Raw genomic sequence first — 14007 nt, forward strand, 5'->3', positions numbered from 1 at the left:
CCTGTATTCTGTTTGCTGTCCTGCAGGCCTCTTCAATTTTCTGATAACTCAAGTCTCCTATGCACCTCTGGGGGGACCGAAGGTAGCCTAAGATATCTTCTGGGTTTAATGTGGTGCAAACAGAAGCCACTTTCATGACTTCTAGAGAATTCAAGCAGGCCTGAGACATCTAAATCAAGGAAATGTATTTGAAAAAGACTCATCAAAAGATCCCACAGTGAAAACCCATTTGGTGACCTGATGATAAATCCCACTTTTTGGAAGCAGGAGGATCACTTGAGACTGGGAGGCTGAGGCTGCAGTGAGCTGTGATGGCACCACTGAACTCCAGCCTAGGTGACATAGTGAGACCCTGTCTCAAAAAAAAAAAGTCCACTTTTCGGCTGGGCAAAGTGACTCACACCTGTAATCCCGATACTTTGGGGGATGCTGAGGTGGGAGGATTTCTTGAGCCCATAAATTCAAGACTAGCCTGGGCAACACAGCAAGACCCCATCTCTACAAAAACAAACAAACAAAAAGAAGAAAGAAAATTAGCCAAGTGTGGTGGCACGCCTGTAGTCCCAGCTACTCAGGAAGCTGAGGCAGGAGGATCACTTGAGCCCAGGAGTTGGAGGCTATAATGAATTATGATCACATCACTGCATTCCAGCCTGGGCGACAGAGCAAGACTCCGTCTCAAATAAAAATTCCACTTTTCTTTTCCTCATTTCTGCTGACAAAGTTAGGCAACAAGAATGACCACTCTGGCTCTTTAGGACATACTCTCCTCTCCAAAGCTCAGCAGCTTACCACAGGAGGAAGCTGTAACACCAGTATCAACCTATGGATAAGTAAGAGGCAGACGCCTCCACCCTGGGCTCTGAAGACACTGAGCACGCTCAATTGTCACCCCCGCCAGCCCACTCCCACCTCTTGCCTTCTTTTCCCATAAAGCACATACCACCTCCTAAAAGACCATAGGATTTAACTTCCCCACCTTCCTGCTAAAATGTAGGCTCCAAGAGGTCAAAGTCCTGTGTCAGACACACCACTGCCTGACACTTGCAGAAGCTAAGAAATTTTTTTAAATAAATGCCACAGAGATAAATGGGAAAGAGTATTTTAACACTATACATGATCATGTTAAAAAATAAGCCCACTCAAGATCGCCTACGCTGTATTCTCACCAAAACACTGAACCTGAAAGAAGCAATGAGGAAACAATCAGACACTTCCAGATCTTGGGACAGCCTACAAGACAACTGGCCTGGATTCTTCAAAAATGCCAGAGAAATGGGGTAAAAAGAAGGGGAACTGTTTTAGATGCACAGTGACTGAAGAGACAGGACAACCAAATACAATACATGATGTCTAACTGCACCCTTTAAACAGCTGGAAAGGAGCAACTGGAAACCTCTGAACATGGAGTACATATTTGATACTATTCCTGCACCTGGTTCAGTTTAGGGGATGGGAGCATAGTATTGTGGTTACATAGGAGAATGCCCTTTTTCCTAAAAGACACATACTGAAGTATTTGGGGGTAAAGTGCCACCATGTCTGCAACTTACTTTTAAATGGTTAAAAAAAATGTTTAGTATTATTTATAAACAGAGAGACATGCCAGGTGCGGTGGCTCACGCCTGTAATCCCAACACTTTGGGAGGTCAAGGTGGGCAGATTGTTTGAGGCTAGGAGTTTGAGACCAGCCGGCCAACGTGGTGAAACCCCATCTCTACTAAAAAAAAAATACAAAAATTAGCTGGGCATGGTGTTGCACACTTGTAATCCCAGCTACTCAGGAGGCTGAGGCAAGAGAATCGCTTGAACCCGGGAGGTGGAGGTTGCAGTGAGCCGAGATTGTGCCACTGCGCCCCAGGCTGGTTGACAGAGCGAGACTCCATGTCAAAAAAAAAAAAAGAGAGAGAGAGAGAGAGAGAAAGGACAAGTGACAAAATGTTATCCCTGCTGAATCTAGGGAACATTCATAGTACTTTCAACTGTTGTGTAAGTTTTAAATTTTTCAAAAAACACGGGGCAAAGGGAATTAAAAATAAAAGACCCAGTGCTAGAGAGACAGGGAGTAGGGGGTGTCAATGGAAGAGTGTGCAGGCTGGGAGAGGAGGGACTGTGCCAGAAAATACAGTGAGATCTCAAGCCCCCTGCCAGGGCCTGGAGTGCACACCCACCTTTCCTTCCCTGTCAAAGCCCTACTCACCCATTTAGGCACTGCTCAAATCCTTCCTACTCCAAGAAACCTTCCCAGCTCCCCACTTCACAGCCCCCATGGGGTTCGACTCCCAGCATCTCCCACTGTACATGCAATAGCTCCTGCACACACCTGTCACATTGGGCCGCGTTCCTGTGCGTGTGGCACAGGAACCAACCAGAAGCCTCTCCATGCCAGGCAGGGACCAGATCCCTGCCTGACCTACTTTCTGTCTCTAGCAGAGTTAGCACAGCACTGTGCAATAGCAGGTACCCAAGATAGACCTGGAGCAAGAGCTTTCTGTCCCTCCCATGCCGTCAAGTCTAATAAGCGGGATGACAGTCAGTATTTCTCATCATCACACCACACTACTTCTGGTCTGTATGGTGGGCCATGGTAAGCACCATAATCAGAATCCAGTCACTGCCACAGAGCTCACTGCTGGTGTGTTCGTGTCCTTGAGAAGCAGCAATCACTGCCATCCTGTCTACATGTGGCCACCCATGGCTCCCAGCATAAAAGAAACACTCCATGAATGGTGAATGGCTGAATGAATGAATACCTATTTCATCTTCAAACACATATCATAAATGATAAAAACTAAGATAAATGAAAGTATAAAATCTGCACAGGCGTGCAAACACCAAATAAGTGTTATCTACCAGGCTTAATTAAATTTTAAAGGTCTTTTCCAATTAGTGAACTCAAAATCTTTTGCGCTCTAGCACAGAGGTTCCCAGCCCCTGGGGTGGTACTGGCCCATGGCCTGTTAGGAAGCAGGTTGCACAGCGGGAGGTGAAGAGTGAGTGAGCATTACCAGCTGAGCTCTGCCTCCTGTCAGAGCAATGGTGGCATTAGATTCTCACAGGAGGGCAAACCCTGTCGTGAACTGCGCATGTGAGGGATCTAGGTTGCATGCTCCTTAGGAGAATCTAACTAATGCCTGATGATCTGACGTGGAACAGTCTCATCCTAAAAGCCTTCTGCTCCAATCTGTGGAAAAATCATCTTCCATGAAACTGATCCCTGGTGGCAAAAAGGTTGGGAACCACTGTCCTAGCATCTTAAAATGTAAAGTTTCCTATTTTCTCATGGCTATGGCCTTAGAGCAGACTTAAGGGATATATCACGCTCATTAAAACAGTGTCATTGGGCCAGGGCAAAAGTAGAGGCCACATGCCTGAAAGCAACTGACAAGGTACTACGGAATTAATGTTTGTGTCCCTCCACCAAAATTCACATTTTGAAGCCTAACCTCCAAAGTGAGGATATTAGGATTTGGGAGGTGCTTAGGTTATGAGGGTAGAACCTTCACGAATGGGGTTGGTGTCCTTATGAGAAGAGAAAGAGACCAAGCACTCTCTCAGTCATGTGAAGCTACAGCAAGAAGGCAGCTGTCTGCAAACCAGAAATCGAGCCCTCACCAGACACTAGATCTGCCAGCACCTTGGTCTTAGACTTCCCAACCTCCAGAACTGTGAGAATTAAATGTCTATTGTTTAAGCCCTCCAGCCTATGGTATTTTTGTGACAGCAGCTCAAATTAAGACACAAGGGATGGGGGAAAGGACCATGAGAAGCTTGAAAATGCTCCTCAAATGATTCTGATGCACGCTCCAGAGACGCACTGAGCTCTGAAAGCTGAGGGAGGATGAAAGCAGCAATGTTGACCCTGAACAAAGGAGGAACAAAGGGACCCTGATGGATTCCATCAGCCTGGGATAAGTGCATTAGACACAGTGTTACCATATGCCAGGCACTGCTGGGAAGATACCCTACTATATCATATTTATTCTCATGTAACATAGAAGCTACCCAGAGTCACCAGTGCTGAACATACTTTCCACAAATGGTTCAATTTAATAGAGGAATCAGTTGTGCCAAGAAATAAATGCTGTGGCTAGCCACTCCACCCTCCTCACCATCCCTCCTCCCCAAGAAATGCCAGTCTCTGGGGGAAAAAAAAATAGTAAGTTACTAGAATCTCCGACTCGGAAAGCAAATGTGATCATTACCTAGCCCAACCCACTATCCTATGCATTCCTTCCTTCCACAATAACACTAACAAATTCTTATCACCTTATTGGATACTCTCTCATATAGCAGTCAAAGCAACTCATGTGAGGTTGCGCAGTTCTGATGATCTGCCTTACCATGAATATAAATCTGTTCTTCTTTTGCATCCTAGTGTCCCTGGGGAGACAAGAGGCCCATGTGAAGGCCTTGGACATAGATAAAGTCCCCATTACCCAGATGTCTCACCAAATCCCAGGTATTTGACTGCTCTTTGATGAGCCACCATATAGATTCCAAGATCACAAGGAGATGCTTCAACAAGCTCCTTACCAGAAGCAGGGAAGCCATCGGCTCTTTTAACTGATCACTCAGCTACTGAGGAAGTGGTAGAAATTTCTAAATTGTTGTCAAGACAACCAAAGTCCAAATATAAATCTCTTTGGGATTCCATCAGGAAGCAGTTTTTAAGTGCACGCGCACAAATACCCCAAGGAAATAACAAAACAAAGGTCCCCTCCTTCTCTTTCTCCTCCTCCCCACTCTCTGCCTTTCTCCTGCTTCTTGCCACGTGGTGATGTGTGTTAAAAATGCATACTGGGAAACTTTCCACCTTTGGGGTTGAAGCAGCTGCTGCCTCAGTGTTGTTTTTGTTAGGTTTTTTTTTTTTTTTTTTTTTGTTAACATACTTTGCTGTTTTAAAGGGTGTTGCCTTTAAGCTTCATGTTTCATAACACCGGTTCAGATCACAAAGTGGGACGAATGACACTTTCCTGGTAAGAAGGAAGCTTATAGGGTCCTGCCCAGGGTGCTTCCCCCATCAAGCACACCCTCCTGCAAGGCTGACTTCCACAGGTGACTCGGCTCAGGCCAGGAAAGGGCATTCACAAAGGCTTGCTGGGCTGTCCCCATGTGGAATGAACCCGAGAAAGTCCACACATGAGATGCGAGCCAAGAATTTATAAGAGGTAACCTAAACAAACCCAGTGCTCTCCAGTCCTTGGTTTTCCAAGAACACAAAGCATTCAGAGAATGTTCCACAGGCCATTGTCCATCCCATGTGGGAGCATTCACCAAAAGAAATAAGCTTGAACATTCCTAACATGCCAGGAAAACAGATGAAGTTCAGGTGAAGAAGACCTGGCACCGGCCCACTTTCACTCCCACCTGCTGCAAATGACTCTAATGTCAGGAGGTAAGACCTCCGACCCCATGGATGGAGCAGGAAACTACAGCAAACAGTGACCAGTAGGGAGCCTCTGCTGAAAGTTCCCACTGCCCATGCCTAAAACAACCTATACCTTATATGGGAGGCATGTCCCCACGTCCTCACTGAGCACAGGACCAGGCACAAAAAGACCAACCCCTCAGCCTTCCCAGTGAGAGTGAGATTTTGTTACGAAGTCTATGTTCTCTGTCACCTTCTAAGGGAAACCCAACAGACAGTGATTCTAAAAAGGAGAAAGAAGGTGTGGTTGTCGGGGTCTTGGTCATACCAAGACTTCAGGGAGGTGTCTCATGGCTAAAAAACAGGAAGCTGAGTGCCGGCAACACACAAAACTTCACCCAGAAAAGACACCTCCCTATGCAAAGAACAAACGAGCCCAATTCCTGTTAAAATGTTGAAAGAGCCTGGGCAACACAGGGAGACCCCATCTCTACAAAAATAACAAAAAGTATTAGCTGGGTGGGTGGTGCACACCTATGGTCCCAGCTACTTGGGAGGCTGAGGTGGGAGGATCACCTGAGCTTGGGAGGTTGAGGCTGCAGTGAGCCATGATGGCACCATTGCACTCCGGCCTGGGCGACAGAGTGAGACTCTATCTCAAAAATATACATATTTTTTTAAGGACTTTTGGACTTAGCACTAACTGATCCACAGGGTCTCTGGAATCAAGAGAATAAACCTAAGCCGATGCAGAAGGATCCACTGAGCCCAGGAGTTCGAGGGTGAAGTGAGCTATGATGGCACCACTGTACTCCAGCCTGAGTGACAGAACGTGACCTTGTCTCAAAACAAACAAAAAAAGAGAGAGAGAAGAGAGTAAACCGAAGACAGTTAAATGGCTTTGATCTACCTCAAATGTTATCCCACCCAGAGAACCAGCCTAATTGGATGAGCAGCTAGAAACACAGCCTGCTGCACACATCTCAACCAGGAAAGAGCCAGCCAAACCAGGGGATGTGGCAAATCTTACTCAGTGTGGACAATAAGATCATTTGGCTTTTCAAATAAAATGTTCTCTGATTTCAATAAAACTGAAACTTACAGCCACCCTCAAAAAAAAAGGAAGCCACAGATGTGGTGTGATATGATTGATGTTTCTTTTTTTTTTTTTTTTTTTTTTTTTTTTGAGATAGGGTCTCACTCTGTCACCCAGACTGGAGTGCAGTGGCACGATTTCAGCTCACTGCAACCTCCACCTCCAGGCTCAAGCGATTCTCCTAGCTCAGCCTCCTGAGTAGCTGGGATTACAAGCACGAACCACTAGCACTCGGTTATTTTTTTGTATTTTCAGTAGAGACAGGTTTCATCATGTTGGCCAGGCTGGTCTTGAACTCCCGACCTCAAATGATCCCCCCACCTCAGCCTCCCAAAGTGCTGGGATTACAGGTGTGAGCCACTGCGACCAGCCACGATTGATGTTTCAAAGCCTCCGTCTGCCCAGAAACCTATTCTTTCTCTGCTTTGGCATGGTTCTTCCAACTCCAAGTTCAATTTCCTACACACACAACTGGCAAAGGTAAGGCACTGTCTGCAGGAAGCCACTCAAAGAGTGCGTATCATTCTTGGAGATAAAAGAAGTAAAGAGATTTCCTCCACCTTCCTCCTCTCCCAGGTTTGCTAATTGCCACCCTGAAATGGTAGCATGTATCTTAGGAGATCATCTGGTATAGTCCTCTGCCTTAAGGGGGAACATGTTATTATGCCCATTTCATAGATGAGGCCGCTGAGTTGCTTTGCTAAAGCGACACAGCTCGTTGGTGGGAAAGAATGAGAGCCTGGGTTTCCTGCCTCCTGACACAGGGTTCTTGCCACCTGATCAGTGTCCTGGTAGGAGGATATAGAGACCTGTCCCTAAATGCCGAAATTGAAAATAAGGGGTCCTGTGATAGGGCAGGGCTTGGACCACCTCAGTAAAAGTGAAGAGAAAGAGTTTAAGAAAAAAAAGGCAAAAACATGTCTTATTTCATTTTTCCCAAGGCCAATCCTGACAAACACAGCGCACATCAAGGCTGCCCCTTCATTCCTTGGAACATGACATTCCTTCTAAGTCTCTGAAGGCCTTTCCTGAGGCTGAAATGGCCCCTCAAGAGGGAAGCACGGGATTCCTGGAATTCACGTCTGGAAATATTAGAGGGCCTGGGGAACAGGAAAACCCACTCCAGACACACAAAAAGGTCAACAGGGAAAGGACCAGGCTAGATCCTGGCTGTGGCTGAGCAAGTCGGGGGAGGTGGGGATCTGTGCCAGGGGCTACCAGGGAGGGCAGGGCCTTCCCAGATCCTCTGGAATTCTAGGCCAACCGGACAATCGAGTTAAGGTAAGGGATGGTTTTGGCAGAGGCCAGTGAAGGGAGCCGGTGGACAGAACAAGGTTCTGCCAGAGGTTCCAGAAGAGCCTAGAGGAAGCCTAGAGACGCTGGCACAGTTCAGTCCTCACCGAAATCATTTCCTCTTTCTACAGTTCTTGTATCCCCATCTTGACAGACCAGTTCGCACAAGAATGCGACCCTTTCGCTGCTCTTTTTTAGGAAATGGTTTTCATGAGACCAGCTTTGCCAGTGACATGGGCGGGTACACCAGATGCCAAAGGCTGCTGAAAACGCCCTTAGAACCAGCTCTTCTTTTAGAAGAAGGAATTCTGGAATGCGATGTGGGCCCCCGAAAGGAAGCGACCCTACGTTTATCTGAATTCTCAGGGGCGGTTCGCCAGCGGCTCCCTGCGTCCTGGCCGGGTCCCCGGTCTGCAGTCCCCTGACCGCAAGGATTGACTGCTTCTTTGTTTCTGGCGGCTTTAAGGCTTCTTCGGGCTGAGAAAGCCCCACTTTAGGAGAAGTGGTGGTGGGGAGGACTTTCCCAGCCGGCTTCTTTCATCCGCAGCAGGGAAGTTTGCAGGGCGCGCTCCGCACAGGTCACCGCCTCACCTTCCACCCCGGCCGCGCCCTCGGCTTTCACCCCCTTGGCTGGGCTCGCGTTTGGTTTTATTTTTGTGTTTTAAGTGAACAATCAATTGCCCCAGGAGGCAAAGGAGTCCTCAGCGACTTGGCTGAGCAACTTAAACTTTCTGCCGGAAGGAAACTATCAAAGGCGGAGGAGAAAGCCCTCGGGGCCCCAGACTCGCAGCCACTGCCCCGTCCCCGCCGGGGGTCCCCGCGAGGCCGCCGCGGGTCCGGGGACTCGCGGGCCGGGAGGAAAGAGCAGAAAAAGCCCGGGGCAGGCTCGGCCCCGGACCCCGGCAGGGGGAGACGGGGGCGGACCGGAGGGGCGCACGGACGAGGGGGCGGCGGGGAACAAGAGGGGGTGCGGAGAGCGAGGGGCGCACGGACTGGGGGAGCGAGGGGGACCCGGGGAACCAGCGGGCGCGCGGACGAGGGGGACGGAAGCTGCGAGAGGAGAGCGGAGAGCGAGGGGATGGCGGGGTCTGCGCGCGCGGGGACCAGGGGAGCGAAGGGGCGCGGGGGCGCCGGCCGGGGTCCGCCGGCGGGGGGCGGCCAGGACTCACCCCGAGAAGGCACACTTTGAGCTCCCGTATAGCCATCATGTGCTCGCGGCCAGGCAGGGCCGGGGCTCAGCAGCATCCTCCGGGGCCGCCGCGCCCGCGCCCTGCCGGCTTCTCCCGCCTCGGCTCCTCGCTCGCGCCGCCCGCGGGCGGAACCGCCGCCGCTGCTATTTCTGGGCCGCCGGCCCCGCCGCGCTGGGTCACGTGGCCGCCGGCCGGCTCCTCCCGGGCGCGTCGGGTCCAGCCTCGCCGGCCCCCAGCTCCCAGGAACGCCCCCGGACGGCGTCAGCCACCCGGGACCTGCGGCGTCGCCGGCGGGTTGCCTCCGCCCTCGGACCAGCCCCGCGCGAGCCGGGCTCCCCCGGCGCCCTCCCGCATCCGCCGCTCCCGGCCCCGCCTGGCCGCAGGGCCCGGGTAGGAAGGACGGGACCGGCCCGGTGGAGACCTGGCCCCACTGCACGAGGGTCCCTGGAGATGCCATTCTGAGCCGAGAAGCGGCTGCTCTGGCCGAGGCCGTTTGCGTGGCAGCGCTTGCAGGTCTGCGGGTTAGTCCCATCCTCAAGCCACATTCTGGGTCCCGGGCAGAAAAAGTCAGGCCACTGAAGGGGCCGCTGTGAGGACAGGGGCGAGGAGAAGGGGGTTCACTTTTCGGCCTGCCTTCGCGGCGTTCCTAATACCCGAGCTGCCGTTTAACATACGCGTGGCTCTTCAGCTCAGCCAAGTTCATTTTTCTGTAGGTAGCTGAAAATGATACTAGAAGCAAAACTGGCTGTCCGTGTCTGAAACAGGAAACTTGCATATTCTGGAGCAGAACTCTTTCTCAGTAGAGCGAATCCTGCAACTGGTGTGGGCAGAGACCCAGTCCTCAGAAGTACAGGTAGAAACGTGGAGATCCCAGCAGACCCCCGCGTCCTTCCTAACTAGGAAATGAGCAGAGGCTGTGGCCGCGCGCAGTCACGGGAGGCCTGGGTAATTGTGTTCTCTTTCCTCTCCATGTATGGCCTAGAGCACCTCATCCACTCAGATGACTTCATTCGTGGCTGCTACAGAAAGGTCAGCCTTTTCAGTGTGATCTATCTGGACCATTCACTGGCATTTCAGATGGGAAGTGTTTTTTTTAAAAAACTGATTTTTAAAAACTTCATCTCCTATCCCAAACTCTCAGGCCCCTCTCCAAACCTTTCGATTTTAATCAATGGCGTTTCCATTCTCCTAGCAGACCACCCACCGTGATCATCTGGCTTTGTTCTTACAGAAGCCAGGTTGAAGCTACCCCATACCCAAGTAGCCCCATCCAATGGGAAATTCCAAATCAAGGCCTCCAAAGAGGTAAGTCCTGGAATACTGGAGTCAAAATGGGCCCCAAAACAGACAGTTCACAATTAAATTCCCCAGAAGAGCAGGAACTTTGCTCTGGAAGTGCAGGCTTGTGGAGGTTACTCAAATGGACTAAATTGTTCAAAAGGCAGCCATGCACAAGTTACAGGTCCATTGTATCAGTATCTGTCCTTGACTTTGTATCCAAAGCAGAGTCTTCTATGTGGGCAGGGTGAAAAGAGGCTTGCCCAGAATCAAACAGTCCTGATCACAGTATCTCCCTGCCCTCAGATTTGCTAATCAGAAAACCACCGCTACACAGTTGCAAAGACACCTCCCCCAAGGCCTTCGCCTGCCCTCAGGACACCCACTAAGACTTGGATGTCCACACTGAAACGTGTCCTTTTGGCTTTCCAGCTCGGTTCCCAAAAGCCAGTCAAACCACAGTGGAAGCCTCCCCCGTGTTCTACATCCTGTGCCCTGAGTGGAGTTTTGTGAAATTGCCTTAGGTTGCTAAGGGCAAAACTGTGCCCAGACAAAAATAAGCAAACCGAATTTCTCTTGTGTTCCCTTACCCTTTTTCATGACTGCTCTCATTCCGCTCTCCTCTCCACTAGCCCGGGTGTCTGGGACGCTTGTGTGGTTTCTAGGCTCTCCCAAAATAGTCCCCTATCCAGCCCTTCCCTCCCTGAGAATTGCCCCAGTCCATTTGTCCTTCTCCCCACCCCTAGCTCTATTAAAAATGACCTCATTTGTGTCTCATTCTGATCAGGCCTTGGGCTCTTCTTTACAAAGTGGCAATCCTAGTCTGTCAACTGGCCCGTGTTCATGGGTTTATACCCTCTCCCCAGCCAGGTCACCCCTGAACTTAAACATGGCCTCATGAAAACCAGGTCCCCATGATCACCCTAAGGTAACCTATAAAGCTCTAGCCCAGGAAGGCAGGAAGATGACTGCTAGGAGACATATTTCAGGAGTGACAGGTCAGAGGTAGCCCTCAACTTTTTAAAAAAGTGCCATGTTCTCTATTGTTACACTCTATGATTACTGCACTGAGGGCCCATCCTGACTCCTCTGGAATTCCCTGCAAATATGGAGTTCGGGTATAACTTCAGCAGGGATAAAAATTCGATGGTACATAACTGACAATTTATCAAATTAAGAAATAGAACATGCAAGTTTTTCTTATGAGAATTTTGTAACGTAAATGGTCATGTGCTAATTCAGACCTCCACTTCTCTGCTGCTATAAAGTCTCCAACAGCAAAAGCCAGGAATGGTCATAAAACTGACCATGTTTTTTGATTCAGGAAATCCTTTGTTGAACATTAACATACAAAGATGAAGAGTAAACAAAGCTGCCTGTTTGAGTATAAACACATATGCAGACAAAGAAACAAATAAATGGGTTAGAGAACAACAAAAAAATTATCTCCATGGAGGTAAAGGGAGGATTGTTGCATTAATTGTAACTCAAATCTCTTAACATTTGAGGAATGATTAAGCAAACTAGGGTGTCTTTACTGGGTGTATTTAATGGTGTACAATAGTATATGTTACTTAGATATTAAATGAAATGTGTATACTATGTAGATTTATGAGACTTTATAGTAAATAAGGTTCTGTGAAAATAATATGACTCAAAATGTTAAATAGGATAAGTAATATAAATGTGTTACAACACCCTGGAGCACAGGCTGATCCCTGGAGACCAGTACTGAGTCATCTGGTTTGCTCAAGAGTCAATTAAGGAAAAATAAAAGTGTTTACAACCCTTGTTTTTCATAATTTATCTTTTTTATGGAACTATAGTGTCTGCAATATCAGTTAAACAGCCTTTCAGTATTTCTCATTTACGTAACAACTCCTTCCTTCCTTCTTCCTTCCTTCTTTCCTTCTCTTTCTGAAACTTTCTAAATAGCATGTGCTACCTAATCTTATTTGTAACTCGCGCCCTTGAAACAATTTTGAGGAGATGAATCCTGGACATACCAGGGTAGGAAAGGGATTTGAGGGACTTAGAAAAACAGAGGTGAGTGGACCCCACAGTTCACCCACAGACTTGAAAAAGGAGACAGTAGCTGGTGGGTGAAGGCTGGAAACAGCGTTTGTCTGTGGGAAGGGGAGTGTTCCTGAGAACCCCAAGGAAGGTGGCTGCTCGGTGGAGGGGCTATTAGGTAAGCGGATAGAAACTGCACAGCCTCCTTTTGCAACTCCAGATGTCTTCTTCCTGTGGAAAGTGTGGTGACATCTTAGATGGGAAACGGGGAGGGTGGGGGCTCACCTCCTCATCGTCTCCATCGCCTCGAATGGGAGCGCTCAGAAGTGTTGCAGAACAAGTAGACAGCTCTCGCTGAAGACAAGGAAGGCTCTGTTGGGACCTCACAGAGGATTGGTGTCAGGTGATAGTGTTTAAATTTTTCAGATTCCTGAGTGCTAGCACTGGGCAGCTTAAGCCATCTTCAGCATCTCACTGGCCTCTTTACTGACACTCCTGCCCAGCAACCTCCACCGTCCCTTGGATCTCTGGCTGAGCTTAAAGTGTTGGGTTAAAAGAAAATAAGCAATAAGATATATATGAACACCTCCCATGGAAGGTAAATGGATTGATTCAGCTGTGACCACCTCCCAAAAGCCCTAAGTAACATGTAATTCAATCAGTCCTGTTCATTTTCATTGCTTACTTGTAAAACTGAGAAATTAAATTAATGATGCAGATCAAAGTCGCCACAACCCCAGTTTTGTTTCATAGGCTGTCTTGGGTTGTTCCTTCTGGCGAGTCATGTAAGTTTTCTTGCAATTTTTCAGAGAAATACTGTGGAGTTTAGGATTTCTTTTTCTTAAAAGGAGTTGTGTTTCACTTTTTTGTACCTTAACATTATTTGCTATCAACTAAAAATTGGTTTAATTGTAGATGTTGGCAACGATTCTTATATTGCAGGGATTTCTGTGTTTAGCTGTTTACCCACCCATTCGGCGAGTAGCAGACCCTGACTGTGCTAGACACTGGAAGAATGGCCGGTGGAGGAAGAGGACTTACGCCGAAGCCGAGCAGTAAAGGAAAGAGACAAACATATAAACGGGAGACTATTGTATGATGTGAAATGTCTGAGGCTTGGTGTAATTGCTTCATTTTGGTAACTCTTCTCATTCAAGAAATGAGTATAAATTCCAGAGACTCCAAACCTTGAATTCAACTGAAACCAACCCCCAAGTAAAGGAGAAGATGCTCAGGATGGCTGGAGTTTGAACCTAGTCAACTGGTAGGTGAGTGTGTGTGTTTGTGATAGAGGAAAATCTGGGTTTTGTTTGAATTCCCAAGACTGCCCTAGATGAGGAAGAAACTAATACAGACTCTTCCTAATCTGAAGTGCCTCTAAGAATATTTGTGTACAAGTTGAGTATCCGTCATCCAAAATGCTTGGGACCAGGAGTGTTTCTCCGATTTTGGAATATTCGCATTATACTTACCAGTGGAGCACTTCTAATCCGAAAATCCTGAATCCGAAATGCTCCAGTGAGCATTTCTTTTGAGCATTGGGTCAGCAGTCAAAAAGTTTCTAATTTTGGACCATTTTGGATTTCAAATTAGGGATGTTTAACCTGTACTAAGAGTACCGAACTACTGTACTGAGTTGCCTTAAGGCTCCAATTACATTAGACCTCTTGCAAATTTTATTTCTACTGAGGTTATTATTGTTAAAAAAAAAAAAAAAAATTCGACAACGTTAAAGATTTAATTGGCTTTTATTACTGATTCATGAA

The 14007-nt window shown here is 48.1% G+C and overlaps 1 protein-coding gene and 1 long non-coding RNA gene across 2 annotated transcripts in view; one reads left to right on the forward strand and one right to left on the reverse strand.

Moving 5' to 3' along the window:
• RAB31 (RAB31, member RAS oncogene family) overlaps positions 1–9399 on the reverse strand; it is a 149497-nt gene extending 140098 nt beyond the window's left edge. The window contains exon 1 of the mRNA XM_003914153.4: positions 8930–9399. Coding sequence (XP_003914202.1) covers positions 8930–8968 — 39 coding nt within the window. The 5' untranslated portion in view covers positions 8969–9399. The remainder of the gene's footprint in view (positions 1–8929) is intronic.
• A 586-nt stretch (positions 9400–9985) lies between these two features.
• On the forward strand, positions 9986–13612 carry LOC103879548. Its single transcript, XR_002518600.2, has 2 exons — positions 9986–10255; positions 13184–13612. It is a non-coding gene; the product is annotated as an uncharacterized LOC103879548 (long non-coding RNA).
• The last annotated feature ends 395 nt before the right edge of the window (positions 13613–14007 follow it).

This window comes from Papio anubis, chromosome 19 (assembly GCF_008728515.1).
Source record: "Papio anubis isolate 15944 chromosome 19, Panubis1.0, whole genome shotgun sequence".
In the NCBI taxonomy this organism is placed as follows: domain Eukaryota; kingdom Metazoa; phylum Chordata; class Mammalia; order Primates; family Cercopithecidae; genus Papio; species Papio anubis.